This window comes from Camelus ferus, chromosome 17, assembly GCF_009834535.1.
Source record: "Camelus ferus isolate YT-003-E chromosome 17, BCGSAC_Cfer_1.0, whole genome shotgun sequence".
NCBI classification, from domain to species: Eukaryota; Metazoa; Chordata; class Mammalia; order Artiodactyla; family Camelidae; genus Camelus; species Camelus ferus.
The window spans coordinates 40,168,202-40,187,381 of NC_045712.1; the positions used below are offsets into that span (position 1 = coordinate 40,168,202).

The 19,180-nt window shown below is 38.2% G+C and overlaps 1 protein-coding gene across 1 annotated transcript in view; it reads left to right on the forward strand.

Annotated features, from left to right (window-relative positions):
- The window catches only part of ULK4 (unc-51 like kinase 4), a 442,995-nt gene that overhangs the window by 114,261 nt on the left and 309,554 nt on the right, over nt 1–19,180 (forward strand). The window contains 5 exon segments of the mRNA XM_032459157.1: nt 8,834–8,967; nt 10,650–10,771; nt 10,928–10,984; nt 18,022–18,073; nt 18,172–18,266. Of these exon segments, the coding sequence (XP_032315048.1) occupies nt 8,834–8,967; nt 10,650–10,771; nt 10,928–10,984; nt 18,022–18,073; nt 18,172–18,266 (460 nt within the window).

Sequence of the window (19,180 nt, forward strand, 5' to 3'; positions counted from 1 at the left end):
AGTGTAATTTGAATTTGGTTTCAAACTGACTCTCACTTGACTATCATAACCTGAGAGAGAATGGCTTTAAATACAAACAGAAGTTTTGAATTGGATGAGGAGCTTGTTGAAGAGCCCATATTTAAAGGACATTGTTTTCCCTGAGGGGACAGAGCACAGATATAAGTTAAAGAATGTGCAGTAGACAGAGAAAAACGGGCATAGAGTGAAGTGAAGCAAATAAAAGTGTGGTGCTACGATTTTCTGCAGTAGTGCACGGTCTCAGCAGGGAACCAGTTGTAAGGTGGTCCAGGATGAATCCAAGCGGGGTAGATGAGCCACAGTTTGCAGCTTGTGTCAGTATCATACTGCACGTGGGAAGTTCTGCAGTAGAATAGACAGTGGAGCTGTCCATTGAAGGATACTGTGAGGTCATCAGAGCCTAAAGGGGAGGGAGGGTGCCTCGGAGGGTAGGAGTTGGGGGCAGGGGTGATGGCATCCTGGAGGAGCCTGGATTAAGTTAAAGCAAGGTGTGTGGTGTCTCCATTTGAAAAACCCATGTGATTGATTTCCCACAACGTGGCTGTGCCATTCTCTCAGTAAGAGACTGCTGGGATCTTGTTTCTTATTCACACCGTTTCCAAGCAGTCTGCTCTTTTCTCTTGAGTTCCTTTCTGTTTCTGCTCTTCACCAGCACACTTGAAACTCCTAATTGCCTGCCTGGCTTATTTCCTCTCTCGTCTTTTGTGCCACTACCAGAGGAGTATTCCTCGAATGCCTCTCTCATCAAGTCATTCCTACGCTTTAAAAAATGTCCTTTCTGCAATCTCCCAGTGGTCCTTCTCCTTTTAGTTAGCATGGCCTTCGTTTCAGGCTTGCTGATACTAGTGCCTTTAAAAATTGTTTGTAGGGTTGAGAAACTCACCACTTCTTACCAGCTCCCAAGACTACACTTGTCTTGTTCCCCCGCTGTTTATAGCTTACGGTGAGGCTGGGCTTCTCCCTACTTCCCAGGCAGGTTTTTCCTTCATGTGTGCTTGAGCCTTCCCTTAATCCGTTTATGTCTGCACTGTCATCTTTAGGAAATTCTTTACAGGTTCTGATTGTAAATGGTACTATTTCCTGTTTTTTGGGATAGTGTGGATTTCCTGTGGGAATACAAAAAAAAGGGGGGGGGGAATAAAATGCTTGGGTTCAACTGGCCAACCTGAACCAGAATTTACCTTTGTAGTTGCAGGGCCCCCAGTAGGAAGTTAACGTACTTTCTTTGCCTTCATTCCACCTCCATCCCATCTTTGCTGGATCTCTGTCTTGTGCATCTTCCTGGCCCTCTTTTTTTCTCTTTCATTACTGTCCTGAAGTGATTTCATCTAACCCAGTGGATTCACATCCCATCTGTCTGTTGATGTGCACCTGTGTGACCTCTCCAAACTCTAGGCTTGTGTGACCTTAACATATTCAGTGGTCTGCCCAAGAGGAGTCTTCAAGTTGACAGAAATGAACCAAATCCACTCCCTAAGTCCATCTCCACTGCCCCAGACTCCCTCATCTCAGTAACACTTGGATTACTGTTCAGATTGTTGATCCTTTTAACCTGATCCCCTTGTAGAACACTAAGAAATAACATTTACAGTTTTGTTGTAAACAATTTTAAAGTGTTTATGGACACTACACTCAGAAGTTTCCACATTTCATTTCCTTCATAGAATGTGTATTCTTTCAGCAATAAATGTTCCCTTGTCGATAAAGTCAATTTATTCTACAGCCTTTGTAAACAGCTCCTGTAATGGAAAGGCACGGGGGAGAGCAGGGAGGCATGGAGCATCGTTCTAGAGTTAGTTTTATGTTGTTATAGCTCCCATCAGCCTCTTCTGTCTCCCAGCAGACGTAATGGGTGTTTTCTTATGTGTTAATAGTCTGTAGTAGTGGTTGAAAACAGTAGTTTTTGCCTTAAAGCATAGGATTTCATATTATGGTAATTAAGCAGCACATTATTAGACTTTGTAATAGATAATTTAAATTTTAGAAAAATAGATTCCTTGTAGACAAGTGTGAGTTAGCTTTTTATACTGTGTGAATTTTGATGGGATTTCTTTTGGATTCTCTGATTTCCTCTCTAAAAGATGAACATTTCCATTTTCTCTGCCCTCTGTTTCTGCGATCCCTGTTACTTACATGAAAGATTTCCTGGAGTAGGGAAAGAAACCGACTTTGAATCGGCTCAGCCTTTGACTGGATTAAGGTGATTCAGGGTTATATGTAAATCCTGCCTGGAGAAGTCTAATCCCACACCTCAAAATAGCCTTCCACTTTTCACAGATTGCATATATAGAGTCTAACATGCCAGAGAAAGCAGTCAGGACTACAAGGAGATAAGATACAACGCAAAAACAAACAAATGAGGTAAACTGCATATCCCCAGAGGTTACAGACCTTAAATACAGACCTTAAAATAATTATGATCAATATATTGAAGGAATTTGTAAGATGGAGAATTTCCATAGATAACTAGAACTATAAAGACAAACAAACCGGATGTCTAATAACCGAAATTAAGGGCTCAGTGGACTGGGTTAATTGCAGATTAGACACAGCTGAATAGAGCATTAATATAGTGCGCTGATGTCATCTGGGATCGACAGACACAAAAGGATGGAGAACATGGAGAAAAGCAGAAGAGACAGAATGGGGAAATGGTGGTTTTTACAATAAATGGTGCTGGATTACTTTGCTGTCAATATAAGGAAAAAAACCCTTATGTCTAAATTACACTGTACTAAGAGGTTGATTTCGTGTAGATTGCATATTCAAATGTAAGGTGATAAAACCATAAAGCTTCCTGTAGGTAACAAATGAAGATCTCTTCAGGACCTTGGAGTAGACCAAGATTTTTTGGCAGGACACACAGAGCACTGTCATAAAGGAAAGAATCGATATATTGAATTACCTTAAAATCAGGAACTTCTCTTCATCAAAAGGCATTACTGAAAAAGTAACCAGACAAGCCATAGAGTAAGGGAGAGTATCTGCCACATGTATAATCTACAGTGGACTTTTAACTAAAATACAAAAGAACTGAAGGGCAGAAAACTCAGCAGAAAAATGAGCACAGACTTGAATAGGAACTTTACAAGGTTGGATATCTTCAAATGGCCATATAACACATGAAAAGATGTGTTATTAATCATCAGGAAAATACAGTTTAATCACAATAAGTTACCAGTGGATACCCATCAGAGTGACTATAGTTAAAAAGCCCAGTAATGCAGAATTGGGGCGAGGAGGCAGAGCAACTGGAATTCCTATGCTTATGCCTGTTGCAGTGTAAATTGACTTCATCACTTTGGAAAACTGATCCCCAGCAGTGTGTACTAAACTGGAGTGAGGCATGCCTTGTGATCCAGCAGTTTGACTTCCAGGTACATATACAACAGAAATGTTTCCATACATCCAGTGTCAGATATGCTTGGCAGTATTCTTAAGTTGAAACAGCCCCAGTGTCTCTCAACAGTAAAATGAATTATGATATAGTCACACATGGGAATACTACACGGTGATGAAAAAGAGCACAGATGAATATCAGCAAATGCAATGTCACACAGAGAAGCCATGCACTCAGATAACTGGTAACGTTTGGTCTGGTCATGGTGAAGAGCTGAGGGAATGACAACCTGTTTTAGAAGTTCTCACTGCATGAGCAGAATTTGTTGACTTTATATTTCACACAAAGGTCATCTGTATGGCTATGTTTGACATGATCAATATTTCTAGGATGTCTCTCTTGGGCCAGTTGGTTTCACAAGAGCATGAAGATAAATTCTTGTAGATTTTTTTTTTTGAAGTGTAGTCGGTTTACAATGCTATGTTAATTTCTGGTGTACAGCATCGTGATTCACTTATACACACACACACACACACACACAGACACACACACACACACACATATTCCTTTTCATATCCTTTTTTATTATAGGCTATTGCAGAGTATTGAGTATAGGACCCTGTACTATACAGTAGGACCTTGTTGCTTATCTATTTTATATATAGTAGTTAGTATCTGCCAATCTCAAACTCCCAATTTATCTATTCCCACCCCCTTTCCCCTTTGGTAACCATAAGCTTGTTTTCTACGTCTATACGTCTGTTTCTGTTGATAAATAAGTTCATTTGTGTCTTTTTTTTAGATTCCACATAAGTGATGTCATATGGTATTTTTCTTTCACTTACTTAGTATGACAATATCCAAGTCCATCCGTGCTGCTGCAAATGGCATTATTTCATTCTTTCTTGTGGTTGAGTAATACTCCATTGTGTGTGTGTGTGTGTGTGTGTGTATGTATCACAACTTCTTTATCCAGTCATCTGTCAGTGGACATTTAGGTTGTTTCCATGTCTTGGCTTTTGTAAACAGTGCTGCTGTGAACACTGGTGCATGTATCTTTTTGAAATAGAGTTCCCTCTGGATATATGCCCAGGAGTGGGATTGCTGGATAATATGGTAAGTCTATTTTTAATCTTTTGAGGAATCTCCATATTGTTTTCCGTAGTGGCTGCAACAAACTACAGTCCCACCAGCAGTGTGGGAGGGTTCCCTTTTCTCCACACCCTCTCTAGCATTTATCATTTGTGGACTTTTTAATGGTTGCTGTTCTGACCAGCATCACCTAAAATTTTCTTTTAGAAATTGGCTCTGTAGGACAGTGATACTACTTGATGTTTTAAAAACATTTAACTACTTGATGTTTTAAAAACATTTTAATTTAAGTTTTGAATAGATAACTCATACTCTTGGTTCATAAACCAAAAAAATTAAAAAAGAAATGAAACACCTCATCCTCCACTGCCCCAGATCAGCATCATGCAAAATTAAGCATTATTGTTACTTATGTATCTTGGCAGAGTTTTCTTTTTAATCCAAGCAGAAGGGAACATAGATTCTATTCCTCTAGTTACACAGAATCATACTATTTTGAACTTTGCTTGTTTTACTTAACGTATCTTGTAGTTCTATCCAAAATATGTGTAGAGTGGCCTCATTTTTTTAGATAGCTACATTGTAATGATGAATTATATTTTATTTAACCAGTTCTCTTTTGCTGGACAGTTTCCACTTCAAATTTTAGTGTGTGTCATGTGGTCAAGTATATCTATAGAATAATACCTTCCTAGAGGAGGAATTATGTACTAGATTTAAAATATTGAAGCTACTACCAATCTAGCTCTTTATGGGATGTCTACCAAGTTACATTTCCCCCAGCAGTGGACTAGAGTATTGGTATCCTCAGAATCTCCATAATCTTTGCTACCAAACTTTCTAACTTTTGGCCATTTGACAGGTTAAAAAAATCATTTTAATACGTATTTCTCTTACTATGGGCCAAGTGGAGCATCTTTTTGCTGGGCCATTATATTTTCTTTTCTAATCCCATGATCATTTTTTCTCTTGCTTTGGTAGTATTTTCTAATTGATATCTGAGAGCAATGTATATGTGTGCATGTATGTGTATGTAAATATGAGTGTGTGCACACATATAATAGCCTTCTGTGATAGGAGTTGGAAATATTTTTCCCAATTTGTCTTACAAGTTTTTTTTTTTTTTACAAGGTTTTTTTTTTTTTTTTTTTTTTGGTGGTTCTTTGTTTTTGGCAGGGGGAGGTAATTAGGTTTATTTATTAGTAGGGTTTTGTTTTTTTTTTTTAAATGGAGCTACTTGGGATTGAACCCAGGACCTCATGCATACTAAGTAGTCTCTCTACCCCTGAGCTACACCCTCCTCACCTGTCTTACAAATTCTTTAGCTTTATTGAGATGTAATTGATGTGTAAAATTTTAAGACATTTAAAATGCACATTGTGGTGCTTTGACACACATATACCTTGTGAAATGGTCCTTTATCTAGTTAACATATCTGTCACTTCATGTATTTATGTTGTCTTGTTTCTGTTTTTGGTGGGAACATGTAAGTTGTACTCTTCTAGCAGATTTCAACCACACAATACAGTGTTCTCAGCTATAGTCAGCATGTTTTCTGTTAGATCCTCAGACCATATTTATCTGGTAGCTAAAAGCTGGTACCCTTATACCAACTATGTATCTGTTGTTGACCAAATGGGAGAAATGTTTGTCCCCAATTTATTTGTCTTTTGATTTTCCTCATGGTATCTTTTCCTAAGCAGAAGTTATTTTCACTTCTTAGATAATCCAGTGGTATAAATTTCAAACATATATGAAATAGTAGATTAAGAAAAAGGCCTGGGGAAAAATAAGGACCAAGGAATTGATGTGGAGAACCAGGTAAAGTCTGATGGCGATTTCAACAGCAATATGTATCTATTCAGCTAATGCTTGTTGAGCCCTTGTTTTGTGTCAAGAACTCTATGCCCAAAAGTGGAATGATGTTCTGGTGAGCAAAATCAGGTACAGTCCTTGCCCTTGGGTATTTTTAAATTTACTGGAATGACAAACATCAGATCATAAAAAATATATATATAAAGAAATGGCAGTTGGGCCTTAATTAAGGGCCTTAATGTATTCTACGCTGTGAGACAATGTCATAGATTTAATTTAAGGAAGTCAATGAGAACTGCAGTGACTTATGAAATATGGCACAGTGGGGAGAGAAGAGGCATGCAGGCGGAGAGGCAGTCCCTTGCTGCTGGGGGAGGTACTGCATTTGAGGGACTGTAGGAAGAACAGTCTGACTGGAGGGGAGGGAGAGCAAGAGGAAGCTGGGGAGATATCTGGGGTCCAGACCCCATAGGCGTTGTGGGTTATGATAGGGAGCTTTAAGAACTCCTTTGTTAAGAAAAGTGATTCCACTTAAGGGTTTTAAACATGCAAGCAATTTGGGGGACAAGATTTTTACCGAACTCAGGTTTGCCTGCTCGCCCCTTGAAAGCCAGTGCAGTGGAGGGAATCTGCCCACGTGTAACATCAGCAGCCTCTGTGCAGATACACAGAAAGTTGATCATTGGATTCATCCAGATCATGGGGATACCTGGGTATAAAGAAAAGAAAGGGCAAGAGTGTAATGAAATGACAGAGGGCGGGTTGTAATTGAAACAGGGAGTAAGTGAAGAGAAGGAAGCCCTGATGGCTTGGGAGAAGATGTCCTGGATTCAGTTAGTGGGAGGGGAGTTCCCAGGAGGTTAAGGAACTGTCATAGTCAGAGAACTTGCAAGTAGGAATATGAGCAGATTGTGGTCAGAAGGCACGTTTGAAATTCTTACCTTGGAGGGGATGCGGTTAAAACGCCACAATCCTTAACACTGGAAAGACTGTAGTTCTGCAGATGGTGTGGCTGGGCAGGGAGATATCAGGCAACTCATCTTGGGGAACAGAAAAGGAAGACGACATTTTTCTGGTCCTGCTCCTTAGAGTGGGTTGATGGAACAGGTGTCAGCTAATCAAGAAGTTGTCGGGGTTGCTGCAGAATCCTGGGAGCCCCCCAGCTGGCTGGCTGCCCAGGCTGGTCCCATTAATTTCATCACATCTTACATCACACCACATTTTACATGAAGGCTTTTTTTTTTTCACATGAAGTTTTCAGATTCCACTTACCATCAAATAATAGATGGTTCTGTGGTTTACTCATCAGAAGTTACGTGCTCCAAATTCACTGTCATGTTAACACCTGTCTGCTGACTCATCAGTATTTGCTCCGCATTTTGACCATATTGGGTAGAATGTGACTAGGGCTGTAATCAGTGACTAAAACAGGGATGCTAACTGGCTTATATGGAACTTGAAACTTCTGATTTGGTTTCATCCCCACGTGTTTATTAACAGGGCTCCAAATCATAGTAAGCAGGGAAGGCAAAAGCGAGCACAGATCTCCTAAGAAAACTACATAAATGCTAAGTGTTAAGATTTCAGTGTGCTTTACGTGTATGTATCATGTACAGAACCACTGCTCTCAGTTTACAGTGGGAGTTTTTGGAAGTTGTGAGAAATAGAAGTTGGATGGATAAGTGATTGCAACAGAGCTGGAGAGATGGGTTGATGGCAGGGGAGTCCAGCAAGGGAGATGGCAGTAAAGGGGCTTTCTTGTATGAAATCAGGAAACTCATTGCTCTTTAGAGAGTTGAGGGGACCAGGAACTTGGGGAGATAACTAGTGGGTCCAGCAAAGGGGATGCAACGTGGGCCTAAAACTTTTCAATAATACCCTAAGTATCTAGAGTGGTGTATACAGTGTATCCCTCTGTCCCCTAGTTCTGGATTGGAGGCAGTTGGTTCAGAGATTGATGTTTAATGAATGCCAGTGGTTTGAAGAAGAAATAGGTTTATTAAGTGACAGATATCATAAAACCAGTGGACAAAAGGGCAGGTGAAATCCAGATGTTCTCATGGTGTCTGCTATCTGTGTCACCCGGTGTTGAAAGTTTTTCTTGGGATTTATATACACAATTTAGTGAAAGAACAGGAATTCATGTGACTTGCCTGGGATTCCAAGCAACTTTAAGACTGATGACCAACAAAAGTGCAGACAACTTGTGGTTCTACTTTGAATCTTTGAAACATTAAAGCCCTCTTCTCTCCAGATGCCTTTGATTGCCTTTCATCTGTCATGTGAAGAGTGTGGTTTCTTTTCACGGGCCAAAGGCAGATGAAGTCAGGGCATTGTTTTGTAATACACTGGCAGAGATATTCAAAGTCGCCATATTTTCTCTCTGCATAAATGTTTCAATTTTTCTAAGGCAAGAATAGACTGCCTGACAAGTTGCTACAAATCTAAATGTCAACATGCCTGGGATTGTGCCCCCTGGAAGCACTTGCCTTGGTGGCATTTTCAGACAGATGCTATCAACTGTTTTATCATGAGAGGTAATATTCTGCCCTTTCCTGTGTGTAGACTGGTGATGTACATCGAGAGAGACAGCAGAAAGACCACTCCAGGCAAAGAGCAGCAAAGCGGCAATGAGTACCTGTCCAGATGCCTGGACCTCCTCATCCGTCATATCGTGCAGGAGATGCCGCGAATCCTGGGTAAATTGGAGTTTCATTCTCAGGCTCCTTGCAGCTTACCTTTCTCTGACTTGGCTTTTAGGCATCACCTTTTTTTTTATTCTTACTGATCTGTTTTTCCAGGCAAGTGCAATGACACTTTTTCTTGAATGTATAGTTTCATAATTTCAATGTGCCTTATCTGTTTTCCTAATTATTCTATGTCCATGACATGATTGAGGCAATGAACAGGCTAAAGGTTACACTGAGGTGTTATCTGTGGTAAACTGGCAGTTTTTGAAAATAAACAGAAGGAAAACATTTAAAAATCTTTAATGCTTAAAATTGGACTTAGGCTATTATTTTAGGTAACTTTTTTCAAGATTTCTCTCTACCCAATTCTGAAGAAAAGTATGTTCCCTTCAGGTTACAACCACAAATCTATTTTTTGTTACAAGGATTTAAAAATGCATAGGCATTAACATTTAATATGAAAGAATTTTGATATTAAAGTTCAAAGTTTAAAAATCTCTCTGAAAAATTTAAGGTGAAAATAATAATGATTTACAAAGGATGTTTATTATAGTTAACAAAATTCATTACTCCATTGTTATTTACAGAAATTAAAATAATCTAAGGAATGTGTACATTTAGTTTAACTCTCAATCCATGCTTTTCCAGCAGATGTTGCTATAAACCAGACATGTTTAAAATGTTAAATTTGATCCAACCCATTATGGTAAAAGATTCTTAGACTCAAAAATTCAGAATATGAAGTCTAAGTAATGAAAATATCGTCATGGCTGATTGACAGTAACTTTTTTGCTCCTTACTAATACTGTAGGTTTTTGCCTATTAATGACTGAAAAATAGAGCATTTCAGTATTAACAATTTATTGTAACCTTTTTAAACTCTTCAACCCGAAGGCCATGGTTTTGTCAGTTGGTAGTTGGGTTTGGTATTATCTGACTCATCTTGTTTTATGATATAATGTTAACATTCAGATATCCACAGAACAAGTTTTATTTTTCACTGGGCTTGCCATCCAATGAGAAGTTTTGGGAATTGGTCTCTTATTACTTACATTCTATTCTGTTATTAAAAAATTCTGATCTATAATCTGTTCACTTAAAAACTTTTTAAATAATGTTTTCCTGTTGACAAAAGTAAAGAGTGCTCATGGTTGAAATTTGGAAAGTACCAAAAAAGGAAGAAAAATTGTTTTTTTATATGTATTTTTATTGAAGTATAGTCAGTTTACAATGCTGGGTCAATTTCTGGTGCACAGCATAATGCTTCAGTCATACATGAACATACATATCTTCATTTTCGTATTCTTTTTCACCATAAGTTACTACAAGATATTGAATATAGTTCCCTGTGCTATACAGTATAAACTTGTTTATCTATTTAATATGTATTAGTATCTGCAAATTTTAAACTCCCAATTTATCCCTTCCCACCACCTTCCCCCACTGGTAATCATAGAAAAGTCGTTTCTAAATTTTATTTTAAATTTCCTAGTGAGAGGTCAGGTTTATATCCATTCTGTCCCCAGAGGCCACAGCTTTCAGTTGTAATTCAAGAGTCTGAATTAAATGATGCAGCTTCTACCCATTTCTTTTATTTGGAGATTAGTTACCTTAGCCATCCCATTAGAGTTCAAGCAGCAACCAGTGGTCCCTAAGTACTTTTGGCCTTTAACCTCACGTGTGCTTTGCAGGTGACATTCTTAACGCCTTGGCTAACGTGTCTGGTCGTAAACACCCATCCACGGTTCAAGCGAAGCAGCTGAAGATGTGTCTCCCACTGATGCCTGTAGTGCTTCACCTTGTAACTTCTCAGGTATCATCCCGTGTGGGGAAAAAATATAAATGTGACTCCCTTCTTTGCTAACTGGAGGTCAGAAGCATCAACTCAGAACATTCTCTCTTTTTTTTTTTTTTTTTTTTCATGTACATGGCTTTCGGGATTTAATCTCTGGAAACTCTCATCACACAGGTATTTCGACCTCAAGTTGTAACCGAAGAGTTCCTTTTCAGTTACGGAACAATTCTTGTGAGTACCGCTGAATTTTCATGTTCCTAATAAAAATGTGGTTCTCTCTACTGTTGGTGGAATCTGGTGTCAGAATGAAGTAATTTAAAAATCCTAGTGGTATTTATTTGTCTCTAGGGAAGTGACCTTTTTATATTTTTATCTGTTGATGGTAATGTAGTTTGACATTTGGGGAAAAATACATTCTCTCCTGATAATGCATTTTGTTCAGAGACAGACCCAAGTAGGGTAAATAGGTCCATAGAAAACATTTTCTTAGATTTTGGTATGAAACATCATGAAATAATTTAAAATAATAAAACTGGTAAGAATGGAATTCTGGGAATATGTTAACTATCGTTTACTTTGGCTAACAGTGTCCAATTACATACAGTGTCTCTTTTTTGTGATGGCATTTCTCTAAGCTCAGGTTAACCTTTGCTTTAGTTTAATTTTGATGTGATGAATAGCAATGAAAAACAAATCATTGTATTATCTTTTACTTCAGTTTTTGCTCACAGAAAATAGTCTTTTGTTCAGGTTGTAGCTGGTGAATTATGTTACCTTTTTCCCCTGCCTGGAATGGTTACAGTATATTCTATTGGTGAAATGAGGATCTATACAAAGGGAAAGCTAAGACATTTGTCACCCAGCATCTCTGGTCTTACTCTGATATTAATAATGAACACTGAACTGAGATTTTCAAAATGCTGTATCATACAGGTATCTAGTTAAAATGAAATAAACATCTCAAGTTTATTGTTGGTTGAGAATGAAAAAACAAACAAACAAACAAAAACAAACGGTAGCCACCCACAAGTGAGAATTTAGTTTTGTAGAAAGTTCATCATAGGGTGAAGTATGGTGTTTGGAAGCAAGAATGTTGAGCAGATAGAAGTCACTGGCTGTCAGTAAGCAGTGTGTTTAGGCGGTGCACTAGGGATCCCTTTGCATTCAGTTTCAAATCTTTATTATCCTTGAATCTTGAATTCCACAAAGTACATAATTTTGGTAGTACATTCATGAATTTGAAAATTATTAGAATTTTGTCTGCCACTTCCTTTAGTTTGCTTTTTAAAAATCTTTTTAAAAGTACAATAGGGGCACCATTTATAGCAGGACTATAATTCTGTATAAGTCCATTACACGGACATACTTACGCATGAAAATAGTAATTTTGCCCTTGCAGCCCACCTTGGAAAATTTTGGCACAGTGTTTGTTTGTTTGGGATAGGTACAGTTGTCCTGTGTTCATTCTCTTATTTTTATCTTGTGTAGTACTTTGTTCTACGTTAACTGAGTACACTTTAGGCATCCAGGAAACTGTGGAGGATCTCCAATATAAGAGTCTATAAGGCCTTTGGGGAATTACATATATATCTTTTAGGGGAAACACATCTGCTCCATGTAATGCTATATTTAGAAACAAGGGAGGGGGCCACACTCAGGATGGGCCTCCTCACCTCCCAGGAGTAGGTGCACCCTTTGCACATTGAGGGTGTTCTGTAGGGCTCTGTAAAGGTTTTCTTAACGTACGTACTTTCAGGGGATGGAAAATTAACTTGCCTGGTTCAAAGGTAATCATGATAGTGAAAATTCTTCCACAGGCTTTTCTGTGATAATGTCACTCAAGTAGAGGGAGTTTAGGCACATAAAATGGAAAAGATCTTTTGACTCTCTTCTGGCTATTTTCCTAGTTGAAGTCATGGCCAGTCCCAGAGTTTTTTTCTTTATTTTTCTTACCTCATCTGTTATTTGGCCTTAGCTGTGCATTCATTTTTCTTTACTCATTGTTGATGGCAGCGATGAGACACTAATCAGGGGAGAGAAGTATTGGCTAAAATTAAGGACCTGGATATAGTTACCGACACAGTTCTAGAGCGTGTTACTGTGAACTGTTGAGTGTTCGATGTTGCTTCTGGGAGTTAACTCAGTTTATCCAGAAGATGCCAAAAATACTGGAGTCACAGTGCCCCTCTGATGCCACAGTCAGCTTCTCCGGCAGCCTACAGCCCCTGGGAGGTTCACTGTGCAGATTAGTACATTAAAGCCTCTTGAGTTTTCTGTTTTAAAAGAATTAAATTTTGCTTAGGCAAAGCTTTCCTGAAATTATTTGAGAGGTTTTTTGTTTGCTTTTTGTGGGATGGGGAGGCTGCACAGCTCTCAGTGTTTTGTAGACTAGTGTGCAGGATGGCTTCATGGAACTGGCCCGAGCACAGTGCTTCTCCTGTCCTGGTAGCATGAGAGAGCAGACCATTTGTATGTACATCCTTAGCACTGTGTTTTGAAAGCCTTATTGTTCTATCGAGATAAATATTAGTTTTAGTATTTTTCGAAGTGTATCTGGTTGAGTAGCTACTGTATTATGGCAGGCCTGTTGTCCTTTTATATTTTAAAAATGAACCTTGATTTGAGGTGTTCAAGCTTGGTCCACAGTTAGCAGCTGTATCTAACAACCTCTTGGGCTTCCACTAAAGGAGCTCTCCGGGAGCTGCTGGCCTGCCTGGGGTGGTAAGGACACAGCAGTCAGGGTTGGTGTGATCTCCACTCTTTAGAAGGGTCTTGAAGGTGCAGACTGGAGAGGACGTTGGAGTTGTGCTTCCTTTTGGCTTCAGTTTGACCTAGAGATAGCTTTTGTTTTCTTTGGTAGAAAAATTCAGGATACTTTTTACCTCTGGAGACATGAATATAGGAATTAACTTCTTATAAACATTTTTTTCTAAAGTAAAATGAAGGCTTGGTCTCCTTATATTTTAAAGAGGCAAGTGTTTGTAAGCAGTTTAGCAGGACACTTTTAAATCATTATTAAGCCTTCAAAGGGTCCAGAACAAAGAGGACTACACACCTGACAGTTGCTGTTTTCACTTCTTATTGGCGGAAGCAATGAGCCATCATACCTGCCTCCCTCTTCAGTAAAAAAAAAAAAAAAAAAAAAAGACAGGATGCTTGTTAGCAGTAAAGCATCTGGGGGAGTGCTGTGGGGAGTTCACCATAGTTGTTTTGGGCTGAAAAATGGGAAGTAATGACATTAAGGATATCTGAGAACTTATGATGTATGTTAACCCAATGTTCACGGTGCTGCCTGTGTCTTTCTGAAAATGCTCTAGATTAATGAGCTGAGGACGAGGACTTGGTTGTGTTTGTTCTTAAGTTCTGGCCTCATTAGTTTACAAAAGTACAGTGGTTGTGCAGTGGTTATAGTTTTCTACAAAAAGACATCAAGATCCAAAATTTTAAATAAAAGAAATGGTAAAATTATCCTGTTAGATTTTAACACGAGAATATAATTGTAATCTCCATCATTAATAAATCTACTTACCCTGGGCACTGAGCTAATTATTAAAAGAAAAGACATTCTCCCTGCCCTCTGCAGATTTTTATTTGAAGTGAATGTTGGTTTGTTGATAGATTTTGACTTAAGTTGTAGCAGATAAAGCAGAGAGAGTAATACTCTTACATTTAAAAAAATATGATACTATGTACTTACTCATTGCCACACAAATGTTATTGTTGTGAGATTTTTTCCCCTTTAAAATTTTTTTAAATTTTAATTTTTATCAAAGTGTAGTTGATTTGCAACGTTTCAGGTGTATAGCAAAGTGATTTAGTTATACATATACATACATAAATTTTCATTTTCTTTTCCATTATAGCTTATTACAAGAAATTGAATATAGTTCCCTGTGCTATACAGTAGGTCCTTGTTAAAAAAATTTTTTTTTAAACAAACCTTGAATTCATATACCCAACTTGCTTAGAGAACTTATTGTCAGCTTCTCTGAAGTACTGAGTAACACTGAAGAGCACTGGTCGACCTGGAGGCACAGCTCACCCTTTGTCTCTCTAGATGGGGCTGTTTTCTGCCCCACAGTCCTCCACCCAGTGAGCCTGCCTGTGGAGTAAGTGTCCATCTCTTTTGCTCCCCTGCTAATAAAACTGCCAGCTTTTAAGCTCACACCCTCAGAAGATGGCCTTGCTGCCCCCTGTGCTGTGGTTGTCTCTGGATTTTTCTGGGTCATTACCTCTCACTCTCAAAGTCATTTAGCATTGGGCTGGCATACAAGGTCTCCATGCTGCCCCTGTCATTCTTAGAGAATCAGAAAACCCCATGGAGGACGCTTGCAACACCTTAGCCTCTCAGCTCCTCAACCACCTCTCTTCCCTCCAGCTTGTCTTTCCCTCCCTCGGCTGCCTACACCCATGGCCTTATTTTCAGCATCACGCTGTCTAGCGACCACACCTGATTTTCAGCTCACTTCCTCCTCTCCTCCCCATCTCCAACAGCCCTTTCCTCTGAGACTTACATTGGTCTCACACATTGCATTCACCACTGTACCCTCCTGGGGCCTAGTGACTTCACTCCCCTCTTTCTCAGCTTAGAGTCCCGGGTTCAGCCCCCATCACTGCCTTGCAACATGCCCATTATCCCTTTCCTGTCTCTTCCTCCATTGTCCTCCTCTGCCAAACCCAGATCTGGTTCCCTTTAATTCTCTGTCTACCCCACCTCTGCTTTGAGTGGCTAAATATGGCTAGAGAAAAATGAGACGAAAATAACTGATCCCACTTTAAATTCATGGCTGCTCATCTCAAGTGAGCCCTCTCCACAGCCTGGGACATCGTGTTCCTTTTCCTCATTTACATACCTTCAAGCTCACCTAGATGGCTGTTGATACATTCCCTCCTCTTCTTGAATCTCCAGTGCCTCCTCCCCTGTCCTGTCTAGCACCTGATTAATTCCTATTACACTGGGAATGAAAAAGAAGAAATAGATCAAAAGAGATTTAAATTGGTAAATCAATGAAACCTGCAGCAGGGATTTTAGAAAATTAAACGGGAGAAGTTTAAGGAAGAAAATAAGTTAAAAGAAGCCTGTAGTTTCACCATCTAGAAAACCCTTGTTGCCATTAAAAAAGAAAAAAAAATGCATTCATGCACATAGTTAAAAAATTCCAACAGTGCAGAAAGGCAGAAAATGAATCATGAAGGCTCTCCCCCCAGGCCTGTGTTTCCTCTCCTCAAGGGGAGCTTCTGTTAGTGGTTCCTGTGATTTCTTCCTTGGAAATTTTTGTTCAAATTTATATTTGTGTATTATCTACATATTCTTTAAAAATTGTATAGAGAGATCATAATATAAACACTGCTGTCTCTTCTTTCTTTACTTAAGTAATCCATAAACATTTAAGTAGATTCGTTTAAGTCAAAAGACATCTTTTTCTGAATTTTTTATTGTACATCAAATCTATATTTATTCAGCAAAAGTTATGAACCCATTTTGGAATTTTGTGAAATTATTTCAACCAAATTATGCAAAGCTTACAGTGCCTCTTTATTTTTTATTACATTATTTCTTTATTGGTCTTTTTTATTAGTCATTTTTGTTTTAGTTATAGACTGAAAAGAATGTAAGCATATTTAAAATATATGCTTATTAAGTAAAATGTACAAAGTGATATTTGAAGAAAGAAATCACCCATTGCTGTACCACTCTCACTGGTTAACTACCATTGTTAACATATTGTTGTTTACTTAGTGTTTTCAGGTCATTTATATGCATTTATGTGTAGAAAAACTATGTATCCATATATATGTAAGTTGTTACATATATATGGAACTTTACATATATATGGATTTGTATTCTTTTTTCCATTTAACATAGTATAACTATTTTCTCATCTTAATTTTTTTTTTTTTACATTTTAATGGCAGCATGCTGTTCCATTTGTATGAACTGTATACTGTTTGATATCATTTCAGTAAAGCTAAAAAAATACCCAAACAAATAATAGACTAGGGACACATGTATACATGATAAAACTATTCGAACATGCTGAGGAAATGATAAATTCATGATAGTGGTTGTCTCTGGAGGAATGACAGGCAGGTGGGATGGAGGAAGCTCAAGAATTGGGGACATCTTATTTCTTAACTTGAACGGCGGGTTTAAGGGTCTTCTTTATTCATCATAACATAAAACCTCTATGTTCTTTTGTATATGTTATGTATAGTCTTTTATAGTTATTGTGTGTATATATAGTATGTATATTTTATATATAATATATGTTGTGTATATAGTATATACATATATTGTATAGATACAGTTATTGCATATAGTTATTTTGTATATGTTATGTATAGTCTTTTGTAGTTACAAAATAATTTTAGAAGATCCATTAGACATGGTAGATCCATTTTCCACTCCAGGCTAATTGCTTATTTTATTATTCTTTTATTCCAAGGCCATCTTATATTTTATTAGCTATTTGTTATTATATCTAAAATATGATACCTGTATTGCTTTGTGAGCCTGGGCAGGAACTCATTTGCAGTGCCTCACACATCACCAGCACAGGTGCTCTGCCTGTTACAGCTGTGGCAGTGGTTGTTTCATTCAGATTACGTTCACAGAGCACCTCTTCTGTCCAGAGCACTCAGCTGGGATCTGGGAAGCTCGCCCAGGGAGTCCACAGCCAAGTAGCTCAGACCTGCCTCTAAAACAGTGCTGAGGGTCATCCCCCAGGGAGTCATGGACATGACGAGGGCATAGTTAAGGGTGTTGGCTGGAGTAGGAAGTATTTAAGAGGGATCAGACAGGTGGTGAAATTTGAACTGCTGCATCTTGATGCAGTTTGCACTCAAGGTGGCTGAGGCTTGACTTTTCTCGAGATGACTATTTCACCTGCTTCAGTGCCACTACGACCAACTCTCAAGGCAGTGAGCGAGTAAGTGCGGCATGTTGGCCGTGGCTACGTATGAATTGGATTATCCTCACTTTTGCAGGTCGACCTTTCTGTCCTTATATTGCTATTGAATTGATTCCAGCATTAAATCTCACTGGTGATTTGTATGTTTAAAAATGGTTATAGTTTAGGTGTGTATATATCTATTCATATGATGGTAGTTTAAAACGATTATAATGTTCATAATATGTATATACTATTTAATGCTTACCATAAGTTAGTTTATTAAGAATGATAGGTGCAGTTGTGGGCAAAACGTTATCTATGTTTTATGTCAGTTATTTTGAAACCTTCATTTATTGGTATTTTTATTTTTTACAGAATCATATTAAATCAGTAGACTCTGGAGAAACTAACATAGATGGGGCCATAGGTGAGTAGACCATGGGACATGTTATATCTTTGCTTAAGGTATTTTGATATTGTGATTTTCGTCATGTAAATAAACACCTATAATAATTATATTTCTAGGACCGATGGCATCAGAAGAATTTATCAAGATCACATTGTCAGCTTTTGAAGCAGTGATACAGTATCCTATTTTACTGAAAGACTATTGCTCTACGGTCAGTTCCAGCAGCTTTTGAAAAAGCTGCTTTTTGTTTACTTGATAATTCTGTATACAAAGAGAATAGTCTACATATGCTTGGTTCATATATGTTCCTCACATGAAATAACCATCAAGGAAAGCTGCCCCCTTGACAGGATGAACATAAATCCCTTTCTTCTTTGTTGATATTTTTTTTTTTTGGACTTTTCTTGGTTCATTATTCTCTTTCTCTTCTGATCTGCACCTTTTCCCCAACTTGCCCCTTCTTACCCCTTGCCTGAATAGTTGTAACCAGTAGCATAAATTCAAAGACCAGAGTTTCTCCACCTTGGCACTATGGACGTTTGGAGATGGACAGTTCCTGTGGGCACTGTCCTGGGCTTCTTAGGATGTTCAGCAGCTTTTCTGGTCTCCACACAGTAGATGTGGGTAGCACCCACTCCACTCCCCCTCAGTTGCAACAACTAGAAAGTTCTCTGTATATTGCCAGATGTCTTCTGGGCAGTGAAATTGCCCCTATTGAAGAACCTCTTTGCCTTAAGGTGATTCTTAGGTGAGCTGAGTGATGACTTTATAATTGATTTCTCACTTAATTCTACTGAAGTTAGAGAAATACTGTGTGATTTCAGTCTGTTAAAATTTATTAAAACTTACTTCAGAGCCCATTATAAGTTCCTTTTTTTGGGTAGATGTTCTGTATGTTTGGAAAGAATATGTATTTGGCAGCTCTTTGGTATAGTATTGAATATATATCCATTAGGTTAAATTTATTATCTTTTTTCTAATCTTTCCTGTCCTTACTAATTTTTGTCTGTTTTTTTCTATAAATAAGAGAGGTGTGTATAAATCTCCTTTCAGAGTATTGTGAATTTGTTTAGTTCTTCTGGCGTAGTTCTGTTAGTTTTTGTTTTATATATTTTGAAGCCATCT